The sequence below is a fragment of the Typopeltis vanoorti genome, chromosome 17 (genome assembly GCF_054136105.1).
Source record: "Typopeltis vanoorti isolate ZY-2024b chromosome 17, IOZ_Tvanoo_1.0, whole genome shotgun sequence".
In the NCBI taxonomy this organism is placed as follows: Eukaryota; Metazoa; Arthropoda; class Arachnida; order Uropygi; family Thelyphonidae; genus Typopeltis; species Typopeltis vanoorti.
Window position 1 is genome coordinate 97,163,073 of NC_143565.1, and position 16,707 is coordinate 97,179,779.

Sequence of the window (16,707 nt, forward strand, 5' to 3'; positions counted from 1 at the left end):
TTTATGTATGCCTTTATTGCATTTATTTTTATATATTTACCTAGAAGTCACAAGTTTTAGTGGCAAAACTAGTTTCACCACTAAAACTTGTTTCATTATTGTTGTAATTATCCATGACCAAATAAAACCAGTTTTTTTCTAATTATACTAATTGGTTGAAAGTCTCCATACCCAATGTAATGAAGTGTCTTTAAAATTATAATTGCATCAGGCCTACAAGTACACTTAAAAATTACTGTTCCCAGCAATATAAAGAAAGTTGTGCTTGTCTGCCTGCCTCAAATTATGACTTCTAGTGATGCCAGAAATATTTAAATTGGACTTGAACAAACTGGGGGATACCTTGTGGTCTGGTAAATTGCAATTGCTCTTACATTGTGCTTTATAAGATTCACATATGATATTAAAATTGTTGTTGGAGGATACAGCAGATTACTGGAGGGAGGGGAGCTATAGGTGACTAATGCTCATATTGATTTATAGCATATAACCTAGCACATTCACCAGCATTTGCACTGCACTTTGAGATGGCTTAGTTGGAAAGCTTACCATCCCATCTTGCTGGACCATGTGTAACATAATTCTAGAGACCCTGTGATTTCTTCTAAATGCTTCTCACCATCAGAATTGCTTTGTCTCTATCCTGCTGAACATTTGTGGGACAGAGCCATGAGACTTAAAAGATGTTTATTTTTTTTCCCAGGTAACACTTTATTTTGTATACAGAAGCTATTAAGTTGTCTGTAACTTTTCAAGAGCATAGAATTTAATTACTTAAAAAACAGATGAAGTTGACTACTATATCTATTTAATTTATTGTATAGGTTTTCTGGGGAAGGCAGTAAGACTACAGCATCAACTAGTAGAAAAATTTCCCAAAGATGTAGGACTAAAAAACCAGCTAGCAGTTAGCTATTTGTTAATTGGCCAAAACAAAGAAGCCAGAAAAATTCTTAGCGAGGTAAGAATTATATAATATTCTGTCTTGGTTAGGACACTACTGTTAATTTAGTGTTTTACAGTAGAAACTGGAATGAGCAAAATCGTTTCTTTATTGAATACTTAAATTACTGCTTTCTTGTAAAAGCATGCTAACTAATTTTACACTCATATGATACTGTAATCCATTTGGAAGAAGCCACTCTGGAGACTTACTAGTTTAATCTCTTCAACATTAACTAATAATAGTTTGTGACTTTTAAAAGTAGTCATATATTTATCATCATCATCATCATCATCAAATTCCTGCCATGTACCCTCAAGGGGTGTACAGGATATGATAGTACTACATGAAAAAAATTACGTCATTATTAATTTCCTATCTACAATTTTCCTCCAAATCAGTCTATTACTTGTCAACACTCCAAACATTCTCAGATCTTATATTTCTATCGTCTAAAGCACTTTGTACCGTATCAATCCACCTATATCTTGATCTTCCCCTGGGTCGTTTTGCTGCCAACCTGGCAGATAACACTTGTTTTGCTAATCTTTCCTCGCCCATTCTGTTTAAGTGACCATACCACCTGAGATTAGCTGGGCAAGGATAATAATTCAGTGAATACTCAAATAATTTAAAGTAGTAGGAAGAGAAATGAAATGTTGATAAAATTGGAATAATATGGTGATTCACAGTTTTAGATATTATCAAAATTATGAATCACCACATAATGGATAGATTCTGTTTCTTCCCCCCCCCCCCCCCCAGAGCATCAGAGATTTTTCCATAATCAACTTACCATTTTGCATCCTACTGAGTCTCTACAGTGGCTATGTAGTCTTGAGGTAGGAGTAGCTAAGCATATAAAATTTTAATTTTGGAAGTGGTATATGTCTGAAACTACAAAGTTTGTGATTATGGCAAACTTAGGTATAAATTAAAGATGCTAAGAAATTATATTCTTGGTTTAATCCTTTATCCGAGTGTAAGCAAACAAAGTTTGTGTCTGAAGTATTATCAGGACTGGGCAACTCATATATAGAAGCTAATGACTTCTCATCACTTGCCTTAGTGTCCCATATTGCAAAGCACACATATCCTTATGGACATGTATAATGCTGTGCATTATGGGAAAGGTCACCACCCAGACCGGTTTTGACCTTTATTGAGGTGTCATCATTTGAAGTAATGTAGAAGTCATTTATTCATATAAGAGTAGCCAAAAGGTGGCACACTTTATTCTTAAATTACTCTGAATTAGAGATAGTCGTTGGAAGTTTTTTTCACTTGCTTATACTATAAATTAAAGATGCCAAGAATTTATATTCTTGGTTTATCTATCTCTAAAAAATAGAAATTCTACTATCCTCTGATCATTATTGCCTGAATATAACATCTTGTATTTGTTGCTGTGATATTCTTCTAAGCAACAAATGCAAAATGTTATATTCTGGCAATAATGATCAGAGGATAGAAGAATTAGCTGTAGTATTCAACACTAAATACGATCGTAATTTTCTTGAATAGCAGTCAATATCAAATAGTGTGATGCAAGCAAATATCAGAATGGAGAATTGGACAAAGAGTCTTGACTTTGTGCTTATGGTCCCACAGAACATTCTATGAAGGAGGAAAAAAATTAGAGAAGATGACGAATTTTTTCAAGGCATTAAAGATGGCAACTTACACAAAGAAAAAGGAAAACTTTTCTTGTTATAGATCTAAATAGCAGAGTAGGAAATGATTAACCAGAAATGTTTTGGGAAAATTTGAAAAACAAAGAGCAAAGCTAATAATAATGGTAAGCACCTGTTGAATATCTGTACAGGATATGGGCTAGTCATTACTGACATCATGTTCCAAAATAAAGATGTGCACAAATTCACATGGAAAAGAAGACACCAGAAATAAGAAACGTCTCCTTGACTATGATATTGTTGATAGTGATATACTCATGCTGATTCAGACACAAGATATAGAGAGGGAGTGATTATTGTCTAATTTCGAGCAGGATAAAATTGAGTATTATCATACTTAAAAGAAAAGTGTGCAAGAAAGTTTTAAAAAAATAAAAGTTGAGCAGCTTTCAGAGGCAAACTGTAAACTTAGTACACAAATATTATTCAAGAAAATAATGAAACAGTTTGAAAACAAGAACCAAATGTTAGAGATGCAGTGGCACATCCTGAAGAAAAAATATTGACTCAGCCAGAGAGGCTGAGTCAATATATAAGAAAATATTCAAGAGGAATGCATTCATGAGTGCTTAACAATGCTTAATGACTCTTTTTTGGAGTCAATTGAGCATAACAATGCTCATTGACTTTTTTTTTTTTGGAATAAAAACAGGAATGAAATTGACTAATTTACTTACCACCTGACATTTCACCAGCTCAAGCCAGCATTGTCAAAAGCACTTTGAGGACACACACACACTTAGCAGACTAAAATGATTTCCAAAACAAGAACAATAACATGTGTAGAGGGTTACTGTTGTGCTCTCTGTGGTGATGTGCTGTGATTATTACTGACAGGTGTATAAGATGGTGCACCAAAATTTATGTAGGACTGCACCATATGTCTGTTTATGGTTCACTGTGGTGTATAGTATATGAGCCATTTCCAGGAAGAGTCTGTGATTTAAACCATGATCTGTGTAGTAGCTTTGTTTTCTTCCACCTGATGAAATAGTTGTATCCAAGGCATATTGCTCTAGCCTGCTCTTTCGTTGTCCATACCAAATGTGTTTTTTTATCTTCTTTTCTTCTTAACATAGTGGTTAATCCTGTCTGTCCAAAGAACTGGATCTCACATTGACAAGTGCTATAGGCACCTGGGAAGGAGAGAGAGAGGATTCTGGTAATCCTTGCTTTGTTTGTGGAAAGTAGAGACTTTGTCCAGAGATTTGTAAGCCGTTTTGATTTTGTGTGTGTGCGTGGTTTTTTTTATTTTTTATTTTTTTTTATTTATTTATTTTTTTTTTATTTATAGGAGTGAGTCTAGTTTGTGTTGTACCTTTTAATATAGGGTATAGGTAGGATATATTGTATATAGTCTATACTATATATTCAATGCAGGGTAGGTATAGGGATATAGTGTGTATATAGCCTTGGATGAAGGCCATTTTTTCAGGTGGAATAAAGCAAAGCAATATTACACATATCCAGATTTAAATCATAGAGACTGTTCCTGGAAGTAGCTCATTTGCTACAGAATCCGGTGAAGTGCAATGGAATTGATGATTTAATCATACAGAAATTTTGGCACAATACTCTATTCAGCCGTCGGCAGTAATCACAGAATATCACTGCAGAGAGTGCCCGTTTTGCCTTCCATACATGACCGTCCTTGTTCTGGAGGTCATTTTAATTTAGTCTTTTCTGAATGTGTGTTCAAAGCGCCTTTGAATACCCATGATAGACATATTTTGATATCCTAGCATTAACAGGTCAAGGCACCAGATTGATTATATCCTGGCTCTCCAATGGTGGAAGACAGGCATCTTTGATGTGCAGACTGGTACAGAGCATCAACTAGTAAGAGTAAGACTGAGACAATGAAACCTTCCAAGTCAGGCCCATCCCACTAGACATCCAGTCTAGTGGGATGGGAACATGCTAGAGTAATCCCTAGTGTGTTCACAGAAGAAACATCAGCATGGTTGGATGCTCTTTTGGAGGTTAGTGAGAACTCATCTGAAGTACTCAAGAAAGGAGTCAAGGTTATAATACAGGATAAGGCCAGTGTTTCTCAACCTTTTTTGGATCATGCCCCACCTCAACGTCTCAAAGATTTTGATGCCCCCCCCCCCCCCAGCATAATAGTCAGCCAAATTCTGAAAAAGCATAATATAAATATGTACATGTACATTTTCTAATTGCCCCCCAAAATATTCAAATTGCTCCCTGTGCAGCATACGCCCCACATTGAGAAACACTGATCTAGGCCCAATTAGAAGATCAGGAGATCCGTGGATATCACTTCAATGTGGGATCTGATCAAAAGAGGCAGTTGGAGAAACTGAGACTGAGGAATATAAGAGATTAAATAGAGAAGTAGAAAAGCCATCAGGCAGAGCAGGGAAAAATTTTATGATAATAAATGGGAAGAGATAAGTGTTCCAGATGAGGAAGCACAATTATAAAATTGTTTCATTTAGTCTGTGACTTAAAGCACAAGTTTAACCCAAATCGAATGTCATCAAAGACAGGAATGGGGCAATACTGACAGAAGAATTGGAAATCAAAAACAGGTGGAAAGAGTATGGTGGTGAGGACTGTACAGCAGAGAGGATAAGGAAGTTTTGGAGGAGCCTTCGCATGAGGAAATTTTGATTTGGAACCTGCTCTACTTACATGAGGTTGAAAGAGCAAATTAGACAGTGTAACAACAACAGTCTCTGGGTGTAGGTAGAATCCCAGAAGAGTTAAGGCCACAAGAGATGGAGGAATAATAGTATTTCATAGACTGATTATAAGGATATGGAAGACCAGATCATGGCCTAAAAATTGAGACTGGAAATTGGTTTTCATGCTACTATACAAGAAGGGAGATATGAAGGAGGGTAAGAACTATAGAACTTTTTTTAATGTGATGTACTAGAGATGGACATGACAAAAAAACAACAAATCTGTTTGAAAAAAGAAGACATTTATTATTATTTTTTTTTTTTTTTATTGTTTTGACGCCTCCAGGGAGTCCAAGGACTCATCGAGGGAGAGCACCTGCTCTACAACTCCGTCTCCACTATTCAATCACCAACTGACCGCAACTTCACCATTGCCATCTATCTACCGCTGAGCACTGGTATTTACACAGACAATCACAAACATCCATGCCCAAGCCGGGATTTGAACCCGCAGCCTTTTGGCTGGAAAGTGGATACGCTAACCACTCGGCCAACCAGGCAGGCATTTAATTTGAGAAGGAAAAAGAAATACAATAAAAACAATTTGAAAAAAATATTAAAAAAGATAAAAGAGAAGATAAAATGATACAGGAAATAATAGATAACAAAAAAATGTGAAAGTACTGTGAAAAAAATCTCACACTAGTTAAAAGGAAATACTAATACTAGAAGATGAAAATGGATGAGATATCAAAGATAAAAAAGTATAGTTGGACTAGACAGTATTTTTCAGAATTGTTTAAGATCACAAGCGCTGTTCAAAAAAACTTTTATATGGAAGCAGGAAGAACATGAAGAAGAAAGTATTCCAGAAACACACAATTTTGAAATTGAACAAACAAATCTTCATAATAAACTGTTAGAAGATGATGGAATTACAATAAAATGATAAAAGCAGCGGGAGAAATTTTAACAACTAAAAAATAAATTTAATAAATGCACAAAAAATGGATATGCAACCAGTAATTATTATCATGATATTCTTGTTCAAAAAGACTATTCAGAAGAAAAAAAAGATAAGTTGCTGTCACAAGTATATAAATTGTTTATTAAAAATAATAAATAAACAGAATTGCTGGATGAAGCTCAGCCTAACAAGCTGAATTCAGAAAGGGGTTTAGCACAAACAACCATCTCTTCATATTGAATCAATTAAGAGAAAAATGCAAAGAATACAACTTATTATTGTTCCTGTTTTTATAGATTATAAAAAAAGCTGTTGGTTCAGTTGAAAAACAAGTACTCCTAATAGCAGTGAAAGAACATGGAGTAAGCCAAAATTATATACAGCCAATAAACAAAATATATGAAAAACCAACTGCTAGTATCCTTATAAATGAACTCATCAGTCCATTCCAAATAAATAAAGTAGCATGCCAGGGAGATACTATTGTATTTCACCTAAATTATTCAATGCAATATTATAATATGCTCTGAGTGAACTAGATTGGAGTAGTAAAAGGATTAATATTAATGGTAAAAAACTAAATTTACGATATGCTGATGATATTGTAGTAATATCAGAACTAGAAGAAATACTGACTGAATTAAACACAGTATCAAATAAAGTGCCACCAAAGGTTGGTTGATTGGTAGAGCCTATGCTACTAATGGCTCACACAAAAAGTTAAGCAAGTCTGATCACGATTAGTAGTTGGAAGGGATCCAATCATTCAATGCTGCTGGCACTCTGCTGAGGACTGGCCATTCTCACAGGGTTAGCTTCGGCCTGTAAACTGGCATATGTCAGACCTCTGTACCCTCGAGGGCACGTGGGGATATGACATCAAATAAAGTAAAATTATACATAAACTGTGAAAAAAATAAATAATGACAAATACTGAAGGAGACCAGATAACAGAAGAACAAATAATAATGATAGACAATAAAAAAATAGAAAACAGGTACAAGAATATGTATACCTTGGATAAAACATTTACATTAGGAAAAAGAAGCATTTCTGAAGAAATAAAAAGGAGAATTCATCTAGGTGTGGACAATTTTTGGCAAACTAAAAACATTTCTATGCATTAAAATAAAACCAGAAAATAAAGTCAAACTTTTCAATCAATTCATTATCTCAATTATGACATATGGATCAAGAGACATGGCCACTAACAAACAAATACCACACAGAATGAGGAAAACTAAGCACAGAATGAAGAGAGAGCTATGCTAAACATCAAACTGCAAGACAAAATAAGGAATGAAGGTATAAGAAAAGAAACAAAAGTGTTGGACATGTGAGAAGAGATTTTAAAATTAAAATGGAGATGGGCAGCACATGTTGCATGGATGCAGAGTGATAGATGGATAAAGACAATCACCCAGTGGCATTCATATGAAGGAAGATGAATACCTGGGGGATCAGAGATGGGAAAAATGTCCTAGTGGAGATGGTTGGAGAATGTTGGCAATCAGGATGCCTTCAACAGAGAAAGATGAAGACAAATGGGAGAGGCCTATAATCATGAATGGTTATAAAAAGGAATAAAAGAAGGAGATAAAACTATTAATCTCTCATGCCAGTAAGATTTTATTAAAGATCATTCTAAATAGGATTGAGGCAGACATGCTTGAGGAAGAAGCAGGTTTCAAGATAGGCAGGGATACCAGCGATCAGTTCTTTTGCTTTAGACAGATCATTGAAAAGTATAAGGAATTTAGAATCCCTATGGCAATGTGTTTCATTGACTACTCCAAAGCTTTTGACATGTGTTCAGCATGTAAAAATACCGGGTTTTCCTAGACATTTATCAGGTTGACTGTTGGAGTAAGCAAGTGAGGGATTAACTGAGATGGCTCAGTTAATCCCTCACCTGTACCTGTGATGAGAACTTCATGCATATAGCATTGGATGAGCGCTTAAGACAGGAATTAGGATAGATGGCAGATTAATCAATAATGTGAGCTACTCTGATAATACAGTACTCCTTTGTAATGATGAAGAACTAGCACGAATCATTGACAAAGTTAATGTGATCAGTAAGAACAAAGGACTTCAACTCAATCCTAGGAAGACAAAGCTTTTGGTTCTCAAAGGAAATATAAGACAGGGAGGCTTCTGAGAAACATAGAAAGAATTGAGGAAGAAGATTAGGAATGGCCTAAAACAGACTCAGACGCTTATCTAAAATCTGGAAGGATGGTTCTATCTTCACAGGAAGAAAGCTGGGGATTCTAGATGTAGCTATTTTTCTAACAGTGACTTATAGATGTGAGACTTGGAACCTAAAGAAGTCTGATAGGAAAAGGATAGTCAGTTGAGATGTTGTTATAGAAAGCTGTTGAGGATATCATATACTGAAAGGTAGAAAAATGGATAGGTATTAGAAAGGATCAGTAGAGCTTTAAGGTTCCGTAAGAATATTTCCAGAAGATAGCTGAAATACTGTAGTTCTACTTATGAAGAATATAGATCCCACCCTCCACAGACTGACTGTGAGACATTCCCAACTTATTTTCACATAGTTTTATTTTGTATAAATTCAAGATATGCTTCAGTTCTCTGAAATTTGATCTTCCTGAAGAAGTTTCCTAAAGCCTTATGTAGAAGTTATTTCACAGTAGTAAGTTGACACTGCAGTTTAAAATTTTCTAATTTTAGAAAAACTTAATTATGTGCAGTTGTAGTATTTTAAAGGGAAAAAAAATGCAATTTTCTGTTTTAGGAATAACATGTTTTTAAATTATTTCATTTTAAATTATTTTTATTTTATAGGTGCTTAAGATCCAACCAGAAAATGGATTTGCTAAAGTACACTTGGGCTTTATTATAAAAATTGATGACAAAAACTATTCTGAGGCCATTAAATATTTGAGTGAAGGTCTAGTAACTAAAGAGCCAGGTGTAATTGATGGTCGTTTTTTCTTTCATTTAGGAGATGCCCTAGCCAGAACTGGTCATCAAGAAAAGGTAAATATATTATTATTATTACATGACACCTCCAAGGAGTTTTGTTTTATAAATTTTATAAATATAAATTTTAAAATTTATCTTTAGTTCTTATTGACCCCCCCCACCTTTCCTTTAAATTGTAAAAAACAAAATAATTCATATATGTGTTAATCACTTAGGTAGACTTAGCACAATGTTATGCTGACAAAATCCACCCCAGTGAGGTGAATTTTGACAAAGTTAATGTGATCAGTAAGAACAAAGGACTTCAACTCAATCCTAGGAAGACAAAGCTTTTGGTTCTCAAAGGAAATATAAGACGGGGAGGTGAATTTTGTGAGGATAACATTCTGCATTGTTACTTACTGATGAATGGCAACAACTTTCATATAAATATTTTAATTAAATTATGCCTGTTTGCTATTTGCTACTCTTTCTTTGTCATGAACTGAACTCCTAAATGTGTAAAAAGAATCCTCTAAAAATAGTTATATGAAACTTGTTGCCATTCAGTAAGTAACAATGCAGAATGCATGGTCAATAAATTTAAAGAATTGAATTTTTACATTTCAGACTGAAACACTTCAGACATGAATAAAGTTTAGTTTAATCCTTTATCCAAGTGTAAGCAAACAAAGTTTGTGCCTGAAGTACCTTCAGTACTGAAGCAATTCGTGGTAAAGGTGGACCAAGCTCTCATCACTCCTTGCGGACATGTATAATGCTATGCATTAAGGGGAAGGGCCACTACCCAGACTGGTTTCGACCTTTATTGTGGTCTTGTCAGTGGGAGCCTTACCCAGAGGTGGTGATACTAAGGTGGAAGCAATGGAGAAGTCATATTTACCTATACGAGTTGCCAAAAGGTGTTTCACCTTATTATTAAATTACTCTGGATTTATAGAAAGATGTTGGAAGTTTTTTCCCACTTGGTTAGACTATAATAAGTTTAGTTTAATCCTTTATCCAAGTGTAAGCAAAAAAAAACCTTCCAATAAAAATTCTTTAAAATTTATTTACTTACTTAATCCAATAATGTAATTTTTTATTGTAATTTAAGTGAATCCTCTGAATTGTATTTGCAATCTTTGTTATATAGCTCTTAAACTTCAACTTCCTATCTACTAAAACTCCAAGATCCCTATCTTGATCAGTTTTTTCAAGCATAATCCCACCAATATAATATGACATTCAATATCTCATTATACTAAAGTGCATTAACTTGCATTTGCTAACATTGAACTGATAGCTATTTTTACATGCTCACAATTCCGATCTATTGAAATCATTCTACAAGTTTTTTTTTTTTTTTTTTTCCCCTCTCCACCCATGTAATGTTATTTGCAAACCTATAGTACATTTTGTACCATGGATGGGCTGGTGTTTTTTTTTTAATCAATTATATATATATAATATTCATCCAAGCTTGATTTGCTTCCTCAGCCTTAAGTAAAAGGCTGGTTATATTCCACTAATTTGAGCCCTACCCAAAAGCCTACTAGTTGTGAAATACCTTCTGAATATGACTGCTGAGCCAAACACAACAGCCTTTTGACATCTAACTCGAGTGCTTCTAGACGTTTTTTCGATGTTTTGGGGATGGCGCCTAAAGCACCTATTATTATGGGAACAACTTTCATTTTCTTTTGCTAAATTTGTTCAACTTCGACTTGCAACTCGCAATATTTTGTAATTTTTTCAGTTTCTTTTTTCTCAATTTGGCTATCTCCTGGTGCTGATATTTCGATAAACTTGAACATCCTTGTTTTCACTTTTTTCAACCACTGTTATATAGGGTGTATTACATTCCAAGCTTTTGTCAATCTGGATTTTGAAATCCCAGAGTATTTTAGCTTTTTCATTCTCAGTCAGTTTTTGGTAAACTTTATGCTTCCAACAGTCTTTGGATACTTTAAACCCGTACTTTTTAAATAAATGCCAGTGAATTATCTTGGCTATGTTATCATGCCTTTTACGGTACTCAATTTGTGTAATTTTGCTGCACCCACTTATAATGTGGCGTACTGTTTCTTCCTTCTCTTTGCACAATCTGTATTTACTTTGCTTTTGAATTTTTTTGTATTTTTGCCTTCATAACGTAGGTTTTAATGGCCTGTTCTTGTGGCGCAAAAATTACCCACTCTGTTTCTTTCTTTAGTGCTCCATTTCTCATCATTGTCAGGTCAAGTTGCTGTCAGCACTGTCCTCTATTCTGTGAAGGTATTTTCCATGCAATGCCTTATTTTTCCATCTTTCAGTTCTCACTTTTACTTAGTTGGTCTTGTACACCAATTTTGTCTCCATGGGTTTAAATAAACCCTCTTTCCTTACCTCAGTTAGAAATTTTTCCATTGTTTGCTGCAGATAATCATTCAGATTTTCTTTTTCTTCTTCAACAACAACTTGCTTTACTTGTAATAATTCTCTGCCTCCTTTTTTGCATGATAGGTAGAGCCTATCAATGTCACTGCTAGGATTGAGGGCATGGTGCATTGTCATTAATTTTCGAGTTTTTCGATCTAAATCTTCTATCTCTAGCTGGGTCCATTCAACAATGCCTGCTGAATATCTCAGAACAGGTATAGCCCAGATGTTAATTGCTTTTATCGAATTTCCAGAGTTAAGGAGTTTTCTTAGTCACCTTATGTATTCTACTCTAGTTTTTTCTTTGATCTTATTGTGCAGAATTTGTGCTGCTTCTAAAATTCCCAAATATTTGTAGCAATCTTCAAATTTTATTGCCTTGATTTTTTCGCCATTGAGCAGCTTGATTATTCCTGTTATTCCAGCAATTGTGCATTGTCTAAGCCAGAATCCATTGATATATCTTGACTGAATATGTGCACAGTATTAAGCAATGATCCAAGTTCATTCTCTGATTGTGCATACAGCTTCAGATCATCCATGTATAAAAGGTGAGATAACTTTGCACTTTTTTTGCACAATTTGGTAACCATGAGCAGTTTTATTTAAAATTCTAGTTAAGGGGATCAATGACAAGATAAACAATAAAAGAGATAATGAGTCTCCTTGAAAGATACCCCTTTTTATGTTTACCTCCCCAATTTCTTCTCTATTCTAGAACCAACAATTTTCCAATTTTTCATGTGGTTGGCAAGAATTTTTGTACGTTTTTGCTAATACAGAATAGTTCTGTACTTTTTAAAATCTAACTATGAGGCATTGAATCAAACACTTTTTTATAATCTAATCAAGCCATATGAAGGCTGGTTTATCTATGTTTGCAATTTTTCAGAATCATTTTGTCAATCAGCAATTGGTCTTTTGTGCCTCTCAAATTTTTGCTGCCACTGTTTCGTTCAATTGGAAAAAGAGAATTTGCTTCAAGATAGCTGTATATTTTGTCAGCTAGTATGCTTGTGAGTAGCTTAAAAGTTGTTCGCAGGCAGGTTATTGGTCAGAAGTTTTCTGACTTTGGACCTTTATTCTTTATGGTCAGAAACGTTTTTCCTGCTGTAAGCAAAACTCGAAGCAGACAGAAGTCTTCTTTGCTTTGTCCTTCTAAAACATTGTTAAATTGGTTAGCAAGTCTTTTATGTAAGCCTGTCAAATATTTTGCACAGTAGCCATATAATTCATCCTTCCCAGGTGTTGACCAATTTTTTATCCTTTTAGCTTGCTTTTGAACCATTTCAGTTGTTATTTTCAGTTGGTTCATTTTTTGTTTTTTGTTCTTGAGATTCATTTGTAATTTGTTCAACCACTTTGCCTTGTTATTGTGCCTCTTAGGGTTTTCCCATAGGTTTTGCCAAAATTTAAGTGTATTTTCTTTGTCTATATTATTTATATTTATAATTTCTTTAAGATTATCATTCCTGCAGCAATCAGTTTTCTTGCAAAATTGGTGCTGATTCGCACAAAACATCAAATTTTGTTTCTACGATTCAATGCGTGCACTATATCTTCTTATTTTAACTGAAGCAAAATAAAACTATTTTTTGCTTCAGTTCCTCTAATACTTCATGTAATAGGTCGTGTTCCAATATTTTACCTCTTCATGAGGTTATTTCAGGTTATTTTGTTTTTCACCTTCTTTTCCTTAAGGTTTTTCAAATTGTTCATGTCTGTTCTAAGTTTAAGAACAGATGTTACTACATAAACTGATTCGTTTGTCCAGTAGGAATAGCCCTTGCAGCTTTATTGGCTTCTTGTAGATGTTCTTTCAGTTTTTTTGAGGTACTTGCTTCAATACTGGAAGCCTAACTCGTTCCAGGTTGTTGTTCATTTGCTCGATAATTTTTGTGGTGAGTTCTTGTTCCTTATCTGATAAATTCCTTTCAACTATTTCTATATTTTTGACATTTTCAGCATTCTGCACATTGGAATCTGGTTCTGCTTTGTTCATATTCTCAGTCAGTTCAGGATCAGTGTAGTCTCTTTTTACATTTTGAGCTTTCAGTGCTTCAGGCTCAAGTTCACTAAATATCTTGTGTTTGATAATGAAGCTGCACTGCTGCATCAGCCTTTCTAATGAATTTTTTGAATTTGGGTATAGTTCAAGCCAAAGTTGGAACATTCGTTCTGAAATCCCCTAACTGAGGAGTTTAAACAGTAGAAGCACTGCGTGACTTGTCGATTTTTAGCCATGCTTCACTTTTTCCTAGTAATTACTTTTGAGTTCTGCGGATCTTGCTCCTGTAGTCCACTTGTCACTGGATGTCCAGGAAACCTAACATCCAGTGCGGCCCTTGGTAACCCACGTGATGACCGATGCATTATAGAGTTCAGATTTGTCTTCACCATTTTTAACTTTTAGCCTTTGCCAAACTATTTTTTGAACCATCTAGAACAGTGGTTCCCAACCTTTTTCCATTGTGTACCCCTTTTAAACCCACTTCTATAAATTGTACCCCTTGTTTTTAAATACTGACACTTTTGTTCAGTGCCTATCTTAATGTAAAATAGTGGTAATGAGTTGGAAAAGGAAACGGGTTATAATCTACATCAAGTTGGGGAGGAAGTGGAGAGGATCCAGAGACAAGTGACCAAGATGATAGCAGGTCTGTGGAATGAACCTTATGAGAATAGGTTGAGGATTTGTGGGTTGCAGAAATTGGTCGATAGGCGAAGGAGGGGTGATATGATTGAGACATTCAAATTACTGAAGGGTTTCTATAAGATTGATCCAGAGGATATTTTTCAAAATATGACTGGTGGTGGGAGGACTAGGGGCCATGAATGGAAGCTGGGCAAGAGCGTGGTTGACAAGGGTGTTAGAGCTAGGTTTTTTACTTGGAGAGTAGTGAATGAGTGGAATAAGCTTCCAGAGTCTGTTGTTGGGTGCTATGACCGTGAATGAGTTCAAGGCAAGGTATGATAGATACTGTGTGAATGTCAAATAGTTGTTCTTGACATGATGTTAGGGCCTCCCTCGATGAGCCTGTCGACTCCTTGGAGTTGCCTGGAACAATAATAATAATAATAATAAAAGTTTTGGTTTTTTTAACCGTTCCTGTTTTCAACTACTGATCCATAACTGACACGCTTAAAAATCACTGACAATAATAACTGAAACTACATTAAACATTAATTAAAAAAACTACTTGAAAAGAATCACAATTAAAGACAACGCACTTATACTCAGTCAATAACTGAACTGATCAAAGTCTGGCTATGGATGTATTTATATTTTTGGAGAAATTCTAGAAATGTCACAAATGGAAGTCAGTGGAAGGTTCGTTATCGCAAAGGTCATTTCTTAGTAACACACAATTGCTCTGGAAAGGAGGATGGGCGACAAAAGTGAAGCATGAACTGTGCATAATGATTGGTAGAAGAGTGGTTTGGGGGGAAAGGGGGCGAGGGTTCACAGCCACACCCTCACCAATCATCATTCGCTAATGTGAGCTAGTTTTGAAGTGGTGTCTTCATTAGCAGTGATTCAAACTTAACATTTATTGTTCTATAACTAATGTTTTGCATTTTTTTTTACTTTATACTATTTGTTTTTCCGCCATTACTGATTTTTTTTTTTGTGTACCCCTGAATGGCCCAGCACGTACCCGGGGGGGGGGGGGGACCACTGGTTGGGAACCGATAATCTAGAAGATACCTTGTTCTCATCCATTCATCCCCAACCCTCTCTTTGATTTTGTCATGTTGATGATTTCTTTGCTGTTTGGCCTCATTCTGAAAATGAACTTACCACTTTCCTACAACAGATCAATAGCCTTCATTCATGCATTTAATTCACTAATGAAAAAGAAAATGCTGGTAGTTTACCATTCTGGACATCCTTCTTACTCGCACAGCTTCCAGTATTTATCGAAAAGGTCTGGTCTGGCACAGCATAATTTTGACACTAAACACAGTATTTGGTGAGATGAAGCTTATCTTCTCCATAGAAGCAGTTTTAGCCTTTTCAAAGAAAGTTGTGAAGCCCTTTTACATCGGCCTAACCCGAATCGGAATGATTCTCTCTCTCTTATGTAAACATCAAAAATAGTTTTAATATTATTTATTAAACTATTCATTTCTAGAGCTCTGCAACTGTTTTTAATTGACAAACTGATTGTTGTATGTGCCTTGTATTCCCATTTTTTTGATTTGCTTGTTTCTACGCACTGATGATGTACTCTTATTTTCAGTACAAAAATCTGTATTTTAATTTCATTAAAGTTAATTACTGTCATTATCATGTAATTTGTTCTTCATATCACAGGTACCTTTAAAGATTAGAGAAGTAATGTTTAGAACAGAAAAGAACACTAAACTTTTTTTTAGAGGCTAAGGATGTTATCTGAATAATATGTTTGTGCCTGGATAAACTGGATGTGACAGTTTACCTAAGAAGAAAAAGTTGATCTTGAGGGGATGCAGTAGGATTTTTCTTGCAGGTATAAGGCTTGAGTTTGTTTTGACATTGAAATTGTCTTCTCCCCATTTCAGGATGTCGAGGAGGTCGGTGTTCAAGTCACTGGTTATGAAAGATCTTGAGGCATCTAACATTAAGGTACTGCAGGTTTATTGAATGATGAAGAGAAATGAAGATTGTTTTGTTAGACTTCCCTTCATGCCAGGTGACTTCAAATTCACTGTCCTATGAAAAACATAGCATCCACTATCATATTACATACGATAATGGATATGATGCCAGAAAGAAGACAGGTTTCTTTCTAACCAAAGTCAGAAGAAGGGGATCATACAATCTCCTTCTTTTGACTATGTATAATCATACAATAGATGCTTACTTAGTATGCTTTTATGCCTTAGAGATTTTAAGAGCACCCACATGAGTATCTCCTAACTTTTCCATTACATATAATCAAAAGTGATGACAGACAAGAAAATCACTGTTGATCTCCAGTGTAGAATTTATGCTAATAATTATTTATTAGTTGAGAGATTTCCGGGTAGTGTAAGAGTTAACTTAGTGATTTTCTCCATTCATTATCATCTCAGTTTATTTGTAGCTTACAGAAATATAGATAGTGCAACAGT

At 34.9% G+C, this 16,707-nt stretch overlaps 1 protein-coding gene across 7 annotated transcripts in view; it reads left to right on the plus strand.

Annotated features, from left to right (window-relative positions):
* Asph (Aspartyl beta-hydroxylase) overlaps window positions 1–16,707 on the plus strand; it is a 284,141-nt gene that overhangs the window by 157,144 nt on the left and 110,290 nt on the right. For all 7 annotated transcript variants that reach the window (XR_016549637.1, XM_090406732.1, XM_090406733.1 and 4 more), the window contains exons 8-9: window positions 825–961; window positions 9,070–9,264. Coding sequence is in view for 6 of the 7 variants with exons in the window: in XM_090406732.1 (XP_090262858.1) it covers window positions 825–961; window positions 9,070–9,264 (332 nt within the window). In the remaining variant the exon portion in view is untranslated. The remainder of the gene's footprint in view (window positions 1–824; window positions 962–9,069; window positions 9,265–16,707) is intronic.